At 35.3% G+C, this 12,712-nt stretch overlaps 1 protein-coding gene across 1 annotated transcript; it reads left to right on the top strand.

Annotated features, from left to right (window-relative positions):
• Positions 1-195: 195 nt before the first annotated feature.
• LOC130973137 (uncharacterized) lies at positions 196-5,363 on the top strand. Its single transcript, XM_057897551.1, has 9 exons — positions 196-653; positions 777-860; positions 1,894-2,003; positions 2,423-2,473; positions 2,693-2,836; positions 2,920-3,009; positions 3,707-3,813; positions 3,952-4,036; positions 5,040-5,363. Exons 1-9 carry the CDS (start codon positions 542-544, stop codon positions 5,136-5,138), a joined length of 882 nt encoding a protein of 293 aa, XP_057753534.1. The 5' UTR covers positions 196-541; the 3' UTR covers positions 5,139-5,363.
• The last annotated feature ends 7,349 nt before the right edge of the window (positions 5,364-12,712 follow it).

Below are 12,712 nucleotides of genomic sequence, written 5' to 3' on the forward strand. Positions count from 1 at the left end.
TAGTGAGACTATTCAGATTGGGAACCGAAGTACCGAACACCTATCAGTTCGGTCCTAAGAAAAAAACTGAAATTTTAAAAACCGTTTATAGATCACTAAACCGGTCGGGAATTAACCGGTTGGATCGAACCAAGATCCGACTGGGTTACAATAAACGACCACGTTTTGAATTTAAAAGAAAGAAAGGGCATCAGAATCCATTCCTTCCCCTTCTCTGCGGTTCAAAATTAAGAAAGCTCAAAGTTGAAACCCTGAAACCTAGCTTCTCCACCACCACTGCAAGGACTGCCGCCGTCCGTCGTGGTCAGGCATCGCCTGGTTGTCCGCTCTTCTCTAAAAGCTCAACTCTCAAGCTTTCTCTCTCTCGTCTCTCCTACTCAACGTCTCTCCCGTCTCGCTCACTCATTCACTCTTCCTCCGTGGCCTCCGTTCCTTCCGCCGCCACCAGTGTACCACCAGAAGCTTAGCTTCTTCTCTCTTTCTCTTCTCCGAACAGTCTCTTCTCTGCGTGTCACTTTGGGTCTGTGTGGTTGCTGCCAAAATGTTGCGTAGAAATATTCGCATGAGGAGGGAGTATTTATACAGGAAGAGCTTAGAAGGCAAAGAGCGCTTGCTCTACGAAAAGAAGCGCAAGATCAGAGAAGCACTTCAAGGTTCTTCCTTCCTTCCTTCCATATGAAATTTTTCGTTACCGTTTTTAATTTTAAATCACTTGTTTTGGTGAAAATTTTTTATTATTATTGTTAGTTCATGTGTTTAATTTTAATTTTATGTAGAAGGGAAGCCAATACCTACTGAGCTTAGGAATGAGGAGGCTGCACTTCGTCGAGAGATCGATCTCGAAGATGAAAACACAGCTGGTATTATATTCTTCCTTTGTCTTCCCCTGTTTTTTCTATTTTTTTTTAATTTAGTTAGTGAATTTTTTTTATGAATTTGATTATGTTGTTTTATAATTTAATTTTATTCATTGTTTTACCCAATGAGTTCTGTAATGTTTTTAGTAAGAAGCTATTAAAGACAAACATAATAATCCATTAGTACACAACTCAATATGTTATTACCTATAACCCTTGCTAGTTTTTTATATGCTTTCTATTTAACCCCTTTGTACCAAAACAGACAACACTGAATATACATATAATTGATGGTTAACTAACTTGACTCATGCCACGTAAAAGGTTAATTCTGTAATAGACAAAATTTGTCTGGTTTAGGAGTTTAACTCTAAGTGAAAACTCTGCATATGATAGGGGAAAACATTGTATCTTTTCTAATTATTCAAGTGTTGCCAACAATAACCCATATCATAGTGAGTGTTGGTGATTTTTATAATTGTTGATGGCATTCTTTGTTTTTGTTTTGTTTTGATTTACTTTTTCTTCCCCTGTTCGGTGATTGAGTAATTTTATAGGTCTTAGAGGTCATGTTTTATTGAGAAAGGCACTATATTCATACTGAAAGCATTGAGTTGTTCCGATTCCTTACTCCTAATACATGTGACACAGTGAACTGATTAATCGAAGCGTCATACATGAGAACATGTATACAGAAGAATATTTTGGCATTGAGAAAATAGCTTTATTTGTATCATTCCTTGCGGTGTGTTTATGAGTTTGGGCTCTTGGAGGGAAAGAGATGGATGGGAAGGGATTGAAAAGTAAAATGAACTCTACTCTATCCATTAAGGGATTAACTTCCTTCCCTTCCCCTCTGAAAACCAAGCTCACAAATCCACCCTTTGTCTCCTGGTACACCAAGCTTTTAGGCTATTTTGCCTTTCCCTCATAAACCTTTTTGATGTTTTATTCTCGTTTGCATTGATTTATTTCAAAAGAGACATTGATGTGATTGCTGAAATTTTGTCTCCACTTTTTGCTGTGTCTAATTCAGTCCCGAGAACACACATTGACGATGAGTATGCACATACTGCGGAAAAAGATCCTAAAATTTTGCTAACCACTTCTAGGGATCCAAGTGCTCCTCTTCAACAGTTTGTAAAGGTTTGCTCACTTCAATTGTTTTCATGTGCAAACTAGAAGAGAATTTTATTTATATTCTAATTATGTATAGATAAAAAAAAAAGGAAAAGTGGAAAAAAGGTAGGGAAGTAACACAAAAAGATGTTTTTTTTTTTTTTGTTTTTTTTTTCCATTTGGAGCAAACAAACTCAAAAGGAGAGTCAAATGAGGAAGAAAGAAAAATAGGATGATTTGAATGGGTAACTAATAAGCCTATTTATATTAGCTGTAAAATTAGGAAGACTGATAGATAACACCTAAAGTTATTTTATTTAATTTAATATATATAGTTTTATACATATAATATTCACAATGTTCTATTTTATTTATTCCTTTTTTTCTGTCTTAGTAAATTCCGGATAACGTTTTGACTATTGTGACACTCAATTTTCTATGTTCAGGAGCTGAGTTATGTCTTTCCGAATGCACAAAGAATGAATCGTGGTGGTCAGGTTGTAACCTTTACTGTTTTTTTCCATTTATTATCTCTTGTATACGTTCAGAATCTGAATAATTGACTATTTGGTTGATTTTCCATTTATTGTTTTCTTGCTAATGAGTAATGATAATAAATACAGCTAAAATATAATCGTTATTATATATCTAAAATATAAACTGATTTTCTTTTCTGTTTTGTGTTTGTATTTGGATGGTTGTTGCTATCATTTTAGGTTATTTCTGAAATTATAGAGTCTTGCCGTGCACATGATTATACAGATGTTGTGTTGGTTCATGAACATCGTGGTGTTCCGGATGGCTTAATTGTCTGCCATCTGCCATATGGTCCAACTGCATATTTTGGATTGCTCAATGTGGTAAGTGTTGGTCTTAAAAAGTATTACTTTTTGTAATATATATTTGTACGGACAACATGCTGAGTTGTTTCTTTTCCGTGTAGGTTACAAGGCATGAAATCAAAGACAAGAAAGCCATTGGTACAATGCCCGAGGCTTATCCACATCTGATTTTTGATAACTTCTCAACTAAGGTTTTCATAAGTCAACACGATCTCTATTTTGTTTACTTGCTCGAATTTCATTGGTAAATTGCCCATGGTTTTGATCTGTGGTCTGTTGCATTTTGCCATTGGTCTTTCAGATATCTACTGGTCATGCCAATGGTGTCTTGTCTGGTCTTGGAACCATAATGTTCTGAATTGGACTAGAAGCAGTTGCAGCTTGACTGTTTAAACTTTAAAGTGATTTAAATGATTTCCCTCTGATGCTAAAACCGTTAAGAGTATGATTTGAGCACAGGTTAGGACTAGGAGAAGGCACATTGTCAACTTTTTAAGCATTGATCTATTAAAATAGTTGGGTTTCTAATGGGGTTGCTTTTATTAATTAGTCTTAGAGATGACAAATGATTTAACCGAGATTCAAACTTAGGTTAATTTGGAATGAAAAAGATGTAGTATCAGTAGGCTACTGGTCAGAACAAATATATGTATTGATCTTGTAAGAATAAAGGTGCAAGGTTTGTTTTGTTTGCATTGTGATTCGGGATTAGAATTTTTTTTATGTTGGCCACTTTTTCTATTCGCTAATTTCCCAACTATATATTTATGGAATATATACTTCTGCAAATTCAATATTATCGAAAGTAATTACTATCTATAGCAATAATTACGCTGGTTTTGTTCTGACTACTCATCTTATTTGGAATTCATTTTGGACTTTAAACAGTTAGGTGAAAGGACAGCCAACATTCTAAAGTATCTTTTCCCAGTTCCAAAACCAGACACAAAACGTATTGTGACTTTTTCCAACCAGTCTGACTATGTATCGTTCAGGTTGGTTTTGCATTTACAATCTTATGCATTTGACCTTTCATTATAATTTATAAATATCCATTATTCATTCATGTTACAGTGAACTTGTGCTGGTTAGTGTTTTTTCCCTTCTCATTATCTAGTGTTTGTTCTATACAGGCATCACATATATGAAAAGCATGGAGGTCCAAAGTCTATTGAACTAAAGGAAATTGGTCCGCGGTTTGAGTTGCGACTTTATCAGGTTTGCATTACTATTAACCTCACCATTGATTGCTTCTTTCTCTGTTGTTATGTTATGAGGAAAGATGATCTTCCCCTCAAAACAAAGTAACTACATCTCTCTACATGCTACTAAATTTAAGAAAACTGTAGTTCAGTGATTGCATTTTCCATGTGTATACATGTTTCTTTGTTTTGGTTGATGTAATGTTGCTCCAAAAGTTAAAATTTTCTGTGATTACATATTTTACTTTTACATTTAAAAATATCCTTTTTGTTACCCCAGTCATTTGTAAAATTGCTTACACGGATATATATTTTTTTGGGATATGTTTGTGGACACAGCTGTTTGACAAAATGTAAACTAATTTAATAACACAATATCATTGTAAATTTTGATCTATTAGTGTTAGCAGCAGTTTGGGCCGCCTTTTTTATTTTTGGGGCTTAATTTATTAGATTCAAATATTAAAATCGTAAATTATCTACTTACTAGTGACTACTACTGCTTCTACTTTCTATTATCTACTATTTTAAAGGAGTTGAGGCAGTTTTACCACCTTTAGGTCACGTTTCTGTGATTCTTCTTTCTATTTTACCCTGGTATGTCTTTGTCTCTTTCTACCACACACTTGCTTACGCTAAGAACTATATAAAACTATCCATATCGCCATGTATTACAAAATTAACAGCCATCATTGTTCTATAATCTCAAGATGCTAGTGCTTGTTGATGTTTATTTCATATTTACTAAATAAAATAATGCATTGTTCCGATTGTTATTGGATACCAAACCTATTCCTAATACCATGATTATTAAAATCAGACTGATAATCAACTCTATTGAAGCAATGGGATGGGATGGGACGGGTGGCCAGTTCACTGGTTTTTGGTCTGAAAAGATCGGTCCAGTCCAGTTCCTTTTTTATTTGGTGTCCCAATCCAGTTTTAATTGCCATACTTGTTGCTATTTTCACTGTTAACCAATTAATCCAATGTCTCTATTTTTCTCAAACACGTTGCAGATAAAGCTGGGAACTGTGGATCAAGCTGAAGCTCAAATAGAATGGGTTATTAGACCTTACATGAACACGAGTAAAAAATGCAAGTTTCTCGGTGATTGATGTTGCCATATCAAAAGCCGCAATGTTAAAGTAGTATTTACGCAGCTTAACCTGATAGGCTGATACACGTTGAGTGCATTTTTTATCGTGACGGAACATTGTCCTTAGTTCCTTAGTTTGAAAGAATATAATTTTTGGAATGAGCATCATTGTAAACTGCTAAAGCTATGAAAAAGTGAGAATGAAATTTACTTTATGATTATTTCTGGAAGAAAATTATTATTTGCTTTTTCTTGGGAATATGAACAGTTCGTTTGTTATTATTATTATTATGAAAAATTTTCGATGAACAAGGTTTTTTAATATTACTTTTTTTAATAATGATTTTTTAAAAAATTAACATGGAAATTTTTGAAAAACGTAAAAAATTTGAAATAAATTGTTCAAGGTGTTGCAAGTGTGAGTAGCTATACTTTTTGTGAGAGAAAATAGAGAGAAAGGCACAATTGCAAAATACCTGATAGCATAAAATGGTGAATCACATTTTACAGGTAAGTTGCAAATACATATATATACAGCACCTACACTATACCTTAGTTGCACTAGATCAGCACCCTTCTAACAAACTAATAACTAATTTGCTGAGGTGTCATCTAATATAATTATCAACACGACTAACTAATTCTGCATATATTGACTCCTAACTTATATTACTCTAACTATTTATTATCAAACTTAGAGGTCAAGTGTCACCTTCCCTTAAGTTAGGAGCATATATGTTCATCATGCCTAGTTTGTTTCGGAGCCCACCAAACACGGTTGGTGCAAGTGCTTCGGTGAGCAAATAAGCCACTTGCTCATGGATTGAGATGAGTAGTAAATGAATAAGTCCCTCTTGAACTTTATTCCTCACCACATGACAATCCACTTCTGTGTTTCGTCCTTTCATGAAACACAGGATTAGATGCTATGTATATTGTTGACTGACTATCACAGAAGATGTTGATAGCCTTGGTAAGAGAGATATGCAAATCCTTCAAAATGTAACTAATCTATTGTGCCTCTCTAGTCGCACTCGCTAATGCTCGATACTCTGCCTCGGAGGACGATGAAGCCACTATCAATTGCTTTTTAGATTTTCATGTTATGAGTGAGTTTTCTAGGTAGAAACAATAGGCCGAAATTGATTTTCTAGTGTCTGGGCATGCTGCCTAGTCCGAATATGAGAACCCAGTCAAGTTGAAATCTGGTTCTGATGTGAAAAACAACCTTGCTGTTGGAGCTCCTTTCAAGTACTTAAGCACATGATGTGTTTCCTGCATGTGCTGTGTGGTTGGGTAGTCCAAAAACTGACTGATCTTTCCAACTGCTTATATCAGGTCTAGTGTTAGCTAAGTACAAGAGCCTCCTAACTAGCTTCCTATAAGCTGAATGTCTTGTAGTGGTTCTCCTCTTTCTTTGGACAGCTTCACAGTATAGTCTAATGGTGTTCTTGTTGGTTTGCAACCTTCAAATCTTATATCCTTTAACAAGTCCATCATATACTTTCTTTGATAGAGAGCAATACCTTTCTTTGATCTTGCAACTTCCATCCCTAGAAAGAACTTCAAATCTCCTATGTCCTTGATCTTGAATTTCTCATCCAAGATCCTCTTAATTCGATCAATTTTCTTTTCATCATTTCCAGCTATCACTAAGTCATCCACATAGACTAGCAGCGCTGTAAAACCAGATTCTGTCCTTTTCGTGAACAAGCAATGGTCTGATGCTGACCTGGTGTATCCAGCTTCTACCAAGACAGAATGTAGCATGTGGTTCCATTGCCTACTAGCCTGCTTGAGTCCATACAGTGATTTTTCCAGCTTGCACACCTTCCCATCTTCAACTTCTAAACCTTATGGTGGCCTCATGTAAACCTCTTCCTTGAGTACGCCATGCAAGAACGCAGTATTTACATCAACTTGTTTAAGTATCCAACCTTTCATGGCAGCCAAGGCTAGCACAATCCTTAGTGTTTTCAGTTTTACCACTGGGCTAAATGTGTCTAGATAATTAATACCAGCCACTTGTGTGTACCCTTTTGCCACTAACCGTGCCTTGTACCTTTCTATCGAACCATCCGGGTTGTGTTTTATCTTGAAGACTCACTTACTTCCAATCGCTTTCTTCCCATGAGGCAGAGTTGTAAGTGATGCGTGAGCATCTTTTCTATCTTTTTCTAGTGAATTTGCATCTAATTTATTGAGTTTAATAAAGAATTAATTATCTTTTAGCCAATATGGATGCTACTTTGAGTCTTTTGCAATTTTATTTATTTTAGGTAGCATTCGGCTGGATTTGATGGAGTTTCTGCAGCACAAGAATCAAAGGAGATGGCAGCGAGGAGCGACGCATACGCTAACTGACGCGTGCGCGTGATTTGGAGCTTTCCATTGTGACGTGTGCGCGTGACTGACGCGTACGCTTGATTTGAAGATTTGCACAGCGACGCGTGCGCGTGACTGACGCGTCCGCGTGACTTGTAGAAAAGACCATCGACGCGTACGCGTGACTGACGCGTACGCGTGACATGCGCCACGTGCAGAAAATGCTGGAGGCGATTTCTGGGCTACTTTTGACCTAGTTTTCAGCCCAGAAAGTACAGATCAGAGGCTGCAGAGTGAAGGAATCAAGTGGTCCACATCCATCAATTGAAGACTTGCTGATTGCTATAATTAATTCTGATTTAAATTCAATTTTGATTTTTAAAATAGGAAAAGATATGATTTTAATTTTAGATTTTTAAATTAATTAGGATTAGTTATAAAAGGGGGATTCCATTAGGGAATTCTATACCAATTTAGATTCCATCAGATTGGAACTCTGTACATTTTATCACAATCCTAGTTTTTCTCTAAACCATGAGCAACTAATCCTCCATTGTTAAGGTTAGGAGCTATGTCTATTTGTATGGATTGATTTTATTACTTTTTCTATTTTAATTCATGTATGGATTTATAATTTAAGAATTGTTTTCGCTCTTTATTTTATGAATTTGGGTGGAACGGAAGTATGATCCTCTTTCTATTTGAGTTCTTGTAAAACTTGGAAAAGCTCTTTACTTGAACAACAGCTTGAAAACACTTTCTCCTAAATTTTAATTATTTAGATTTAACAGGATACGTGACATATAATCCTTTTATTTTTGGGTAATTAGAATTTTTGTGGCATATAAACTGGAATTTGAACTTCACCCTCTAATTGGAATTAATTGACCAAGGCATTGGCAGTCGATGAATTTTAGAGGAGGCTAGAAAGGTCTAAGGAATTAGGGTCTAGTCACATATAATTTGCCATAAATTAAATCCTACATGATTAAAATAGTTAGTAAGAAAAGTTAATCCGGAAAAATAGATAACTCTAAAGCCTTAACTGTTTCTCCAATATTTTATTTTCAACTTATTTACTTGCATGACTGCCTTCTGATATTTTCAAATTTAAACCTTTTGAATATCTCAAAACCCTTTTCTGCTTGCCTAACTAAGTAAATCATTTAACCATTGTTGCTTGATCCATCAATCCTTGTGGGATCGACCCTTACTCACCTGAGGTATTACTTGGTACGACCCGGTACACTTGCCGGTTAGTTTATGGTTGTTAAAACGCCGCACCAGTAAGCCTCCAAGTTTTGTTCATTTTTAGAGCCTTAAGCTCAGCATTGATCGCGTCTTGCCAACAGGGTTGTAACACTGCCTCCTCATAACACTTCGGCTCGATATCATTGGTTAGTGCAAGTGAATATGCTTTATGTAATGCAGAAAGATATTCATAAGACACAAAGTTTAACATTGGATACTTGACTTTATCGTTGATGGTTTGATTTGGATTAGCTTTGTCAATAGTGGTGCTCATACAAACAAAATCCTTTAGATAAGCTGGTGGCTTTCTCTCCCTTGTGGATTTCCTTTGTACATTATGTTCAGAGTATCTTAGTTGTGAGTTTTCCCTGGCTAGTTCTTGGGTATTTTCCTTTGACTTGTTGAGCCACCATCAGTGACTCTCGACGAGTCACTCGTGTGCTCGTATGAAGAAGGACCACAGTCCAATTCTAATGTTTTAGGTCTTAGTGCAGGTGGTGCAATGGTTTTATTTATTTTTAATTCTAATGTTGATGTTTGATTGGTTTTATCTTGTGTAAAAGGAAAATGGTTTTCATAAAATTTCACATTTCTAGAAAGAAAAATTTCTTTGGATTTTAAGTCAATTAAAACATATCCTTTTGTCCCGTCCCTAAATCCAAGGAAGGCACATTTCTTGGCTCGAGGATCCAGCTTGGACCTGTGAGCATTGATGGTGCTGGCATAGGCCAAGCAACCAAAGACCTTTAGGGTCATTAGATCAGGGAGAGATTGATGCAAAATTTGAAAAGGAGACTTGTCCTTGAGAAAAGTAGAAGAAATCCGATTCCTTAAGAAAATAGCATGCTTAATAGCAAAATTCCAAAAACAATGTGGGACTTGAGATTGAAATAGTATAGCTCTGGTGATGTTAAGAATATATTGGTGTTTTCTTTCTACTTTCATATTTTGTTGAGGAGTCTAAACACATGAAGTTTGATGCAAAATTCCAGTTTTAGCAAAAAAGGATTACATGAGAAATTATGTTCCATTGTTAGTTCGAATGATTTTGATAGATTTATTGAATTGAGTTTGTATGAAAGTGATGAAATGTTGAACTAAATTGCATACTTCAAACTTCAATTTCATCAAGTACACCCAAGTATATCTCGATTTATTTTCTACAATGGTTAGAAAGTAACGATGTCCACTAGTGGATGGCACTCCAAGTGGCCCCCAAATGTCTATGTGTACAAGCTCAAACAATTGTGTTGGGTGAAGAACGAAACTCTCGCGCGATCTAGAATTTTCACAAATATAATCACGTTGTAAGTATAGCTTCTAGACCGACAAGAATTTCTTTCTTACAAACGTTTTGGTTGTCACAAGTAACAAACCCAATAAAATTTATAAACCGAAGTATTCAAACCTCGGGTCGTCTTCTCAAGGAATTGCAGGGAAGTATGATTTATTATTGGTTACGGAAAATAGTATTTTTGGGTTTTGAAAAGGTTTGAACAAGAGAAATAGATTGCCAGAATTAATAAATCAATAACTAATAAAACTCTTGGCAAGGTATGAAAATTGGAAGTCCTATCCTAGTTATCCTTATCAATGGTGATGAGAATTATATTTTGCTCCCACTCAGTCAACCTCTAACTATGAAGGTACGTCAAGTGGACAAATCAATTTAACACCTAAAGTCCTAGTCAACTCCTAGGGAAAGACTAGAGTTATAGGAATCTAAATCAATCAGCAAAGATAACAATTATCAATCACGATGAGTTTGCCAACTCAAGAGTCATCAATCAATCAATCAAAGCCAAGAATGTAGAAAGCTAAATAAAAATCATAAGTCTGAAATACCTCAAATTTATATTAAATAAGAAAATCAAATCCAATATGGAAAAGTTTATAAGTCAAATTGGGAAAATAAAAAGAACATTGACTGTGATGAAGAGAAGTAGTCTAAACATAATAGAAATCCTAAATCCTAATCCTAATTCCTAAGATAATTCCTAATCCTAAGAGAGAGGAGAGAACCTCTCTCTCTAAAAGCTACATCTAAATCCTAAAACTATGTATGAATGTATGTTGTATCATGTATCCAGTGTCTGCCCTTGTATGTCGTCTCCCTTGATGAATGGCTGGATTCCTCCATTTATAGTCCTTTAATCTGTGTTCTCTGGGCTTGGATCTGGACCAAAAAGGGCCCAGAAGTCACTGGGGCCGACTTCTGCAAATTCTGCAGATCGCGCACGTCACGCGTCCGCGTGGGTCACGCGGTCGCATCCTCTAGAGTGTTGCTCTTCCACGCGGTCGTGTCAGTCATGCATCTGCATTAGTTGTGTTTCGCGATTCACGCGTTCGCGTCATTTATGCGCTCGCGTCGATGCCAATTTACGCAAAGCACACGTTCGCGTCGTCCATGCGGACGCGTCGCTGCCAGTTTCTCCAAAAACTCTAATTTGTGCTTTCCTTCCATTTTTGTATGTTTCCTTTCCATCCTTTAAGTCATTCCTGCCCTATAAAACCTAAAAGTACTTAACACACAAATCACGGCATCGAATGGTAATAAAGGATAATTAAATTTAATAATTTTAAAGCATATATGTCATATTATAAGGAAGGAATTGTAAAACCATGAAAATTCATTTGAATAAGTAGGTGAAGAGTTGATAAAATCATTCAATTTAAGCACAAGATATATCATAAAATAGTGGTTTATCAACCTCCCCACACTTAAACAATAGCATGTCCTCATGCTAAATCCAAGAGAAAAGAGTAAAGGTAAAATGGTGGAATCATATGCAATGCAATCTATTCTAAATGCAACTACCTAAATGAGTCATGCAATTCTAGTTATTATTCACCTATATATAAAGTATACATGTAGTTAAATTAATTCATACCTTCAAGGAATCATGTATGTACAATTAGGGCCAAATCATATTAAAGCACAATTACAATTGAGTTGAGTTAAGATAGTTCACAACTTGCAGGACAATTAATAATTAAACATGGACATATGAGAATGAGCTATGGAACCCTCACTAGATTGTGTGTTTACTCTCTAGTCGCTCAGTGTTTGGGTTTAATCACTCTCTTATTTTCTAGTCATGCTTTCTAAAACTTTATTTTTTCCTCTAATCATTCAACAATTATTGAATATAGACATACAAAGATCATGAGGTCTTTTTCTAGGTTGTAATGGGGCGGAGGTAAGGGTAAGGATGTGTATATAAAGCTAAGTGAGCTAACAAAGTGAATCCTTGACTAGTCTAAGATCTCACCTAACATATATATATATATATATATATATATATATATATATATTATATTATATATATGTATAATTTCGTAATTCTTCACCTAGCTACCCAAATCTTTCCACTTTTGTGTTACATGCTCATGCATTTTATTTTTGACTTTTGTCCCATGTGCATTGATTCCTTGTAATTGCATTCGGGATAATTTTTGTTTTGTTTTGTTTTGTTTTTTTTTTCAATGCACATGGCAATTTAGTTGTTTGATTTCACATAAGCATGCTTCCCAAATTTTTTGAAACATCTTGTTTAGTGTAAATCCCTACTTTTTTTCTATCATCCCATATTCCCATAAAATTTCCCACACTTAAATTATACACAATATCTATCTTAAGCTAACCAAGGATTCAACTTGGGATTTTTATTTTATTTTTCTGCTTAAGGCTAGTAATGTGGTTATAAAATGAAGGAGGATTAAAAAGCTCAAGGGGGCTAACAAGGATGGCATAAAAGGTAGGTTTATTTGGGACAAGTGGGCACAAATACAAATAATGGCCTCAATCATCTCTTGGTATACATCTATATTCTATAATTGGACATATAGATTAAAACAAAATAAAGATTGCAAGTATAGAAAAGAAGTGCGAAACACACAGGAATGAAATTTATGGTTTGATGTAACCATACAATTAAGCTCAAAACTCACGGGATGTGTGTTCTTAAGCTCATAAATCACATATCAGTTATGTATGTCATGCAAGTAGAAATTAAG

Source organism: Arachis stenosperma, chromosome 4 (genome assembly GCF_014773155.1).
Source record: "Arachis stenosperma cultivar V10309 chromosome 4, arast.V10309.gnm1.PFL2, whole genome shotgun sequence".
Taxonomy (NCBI): Eukaryota; Viridiplantae; Streptophyta; class Magnoliopsida; order Fabales; family Fabaceae; genus Arachis; species Arachis stenosperma.

What these genes read in the sequence shown, in the direction of transcription:
- LOC130973137 (XM_057897551.1), top strand. Translation starts at nt 542, where the DNA reads ATGTTGCGTAGAAATATTCGCATGAGGAGGGAGTATTTATACAGGAAG. An exon ending in CGAAGATGAAAACACAGCTG is followed by an intron (nt 861 to 1,893) that starts GTATTATATTCT and finishes TGTCTAATTCAG; the next exon opens with TCCCGAGAACACACATTGAC. An exon ending in TTGATAACTTCTCAACTAAG is followed by an intron (nt 3,010 to 3,706) that starts GTTTTCATAAGT and finishes GACTTTAAACAG; the next exon opens with TTAGGTGAAAGGACAGCCAA.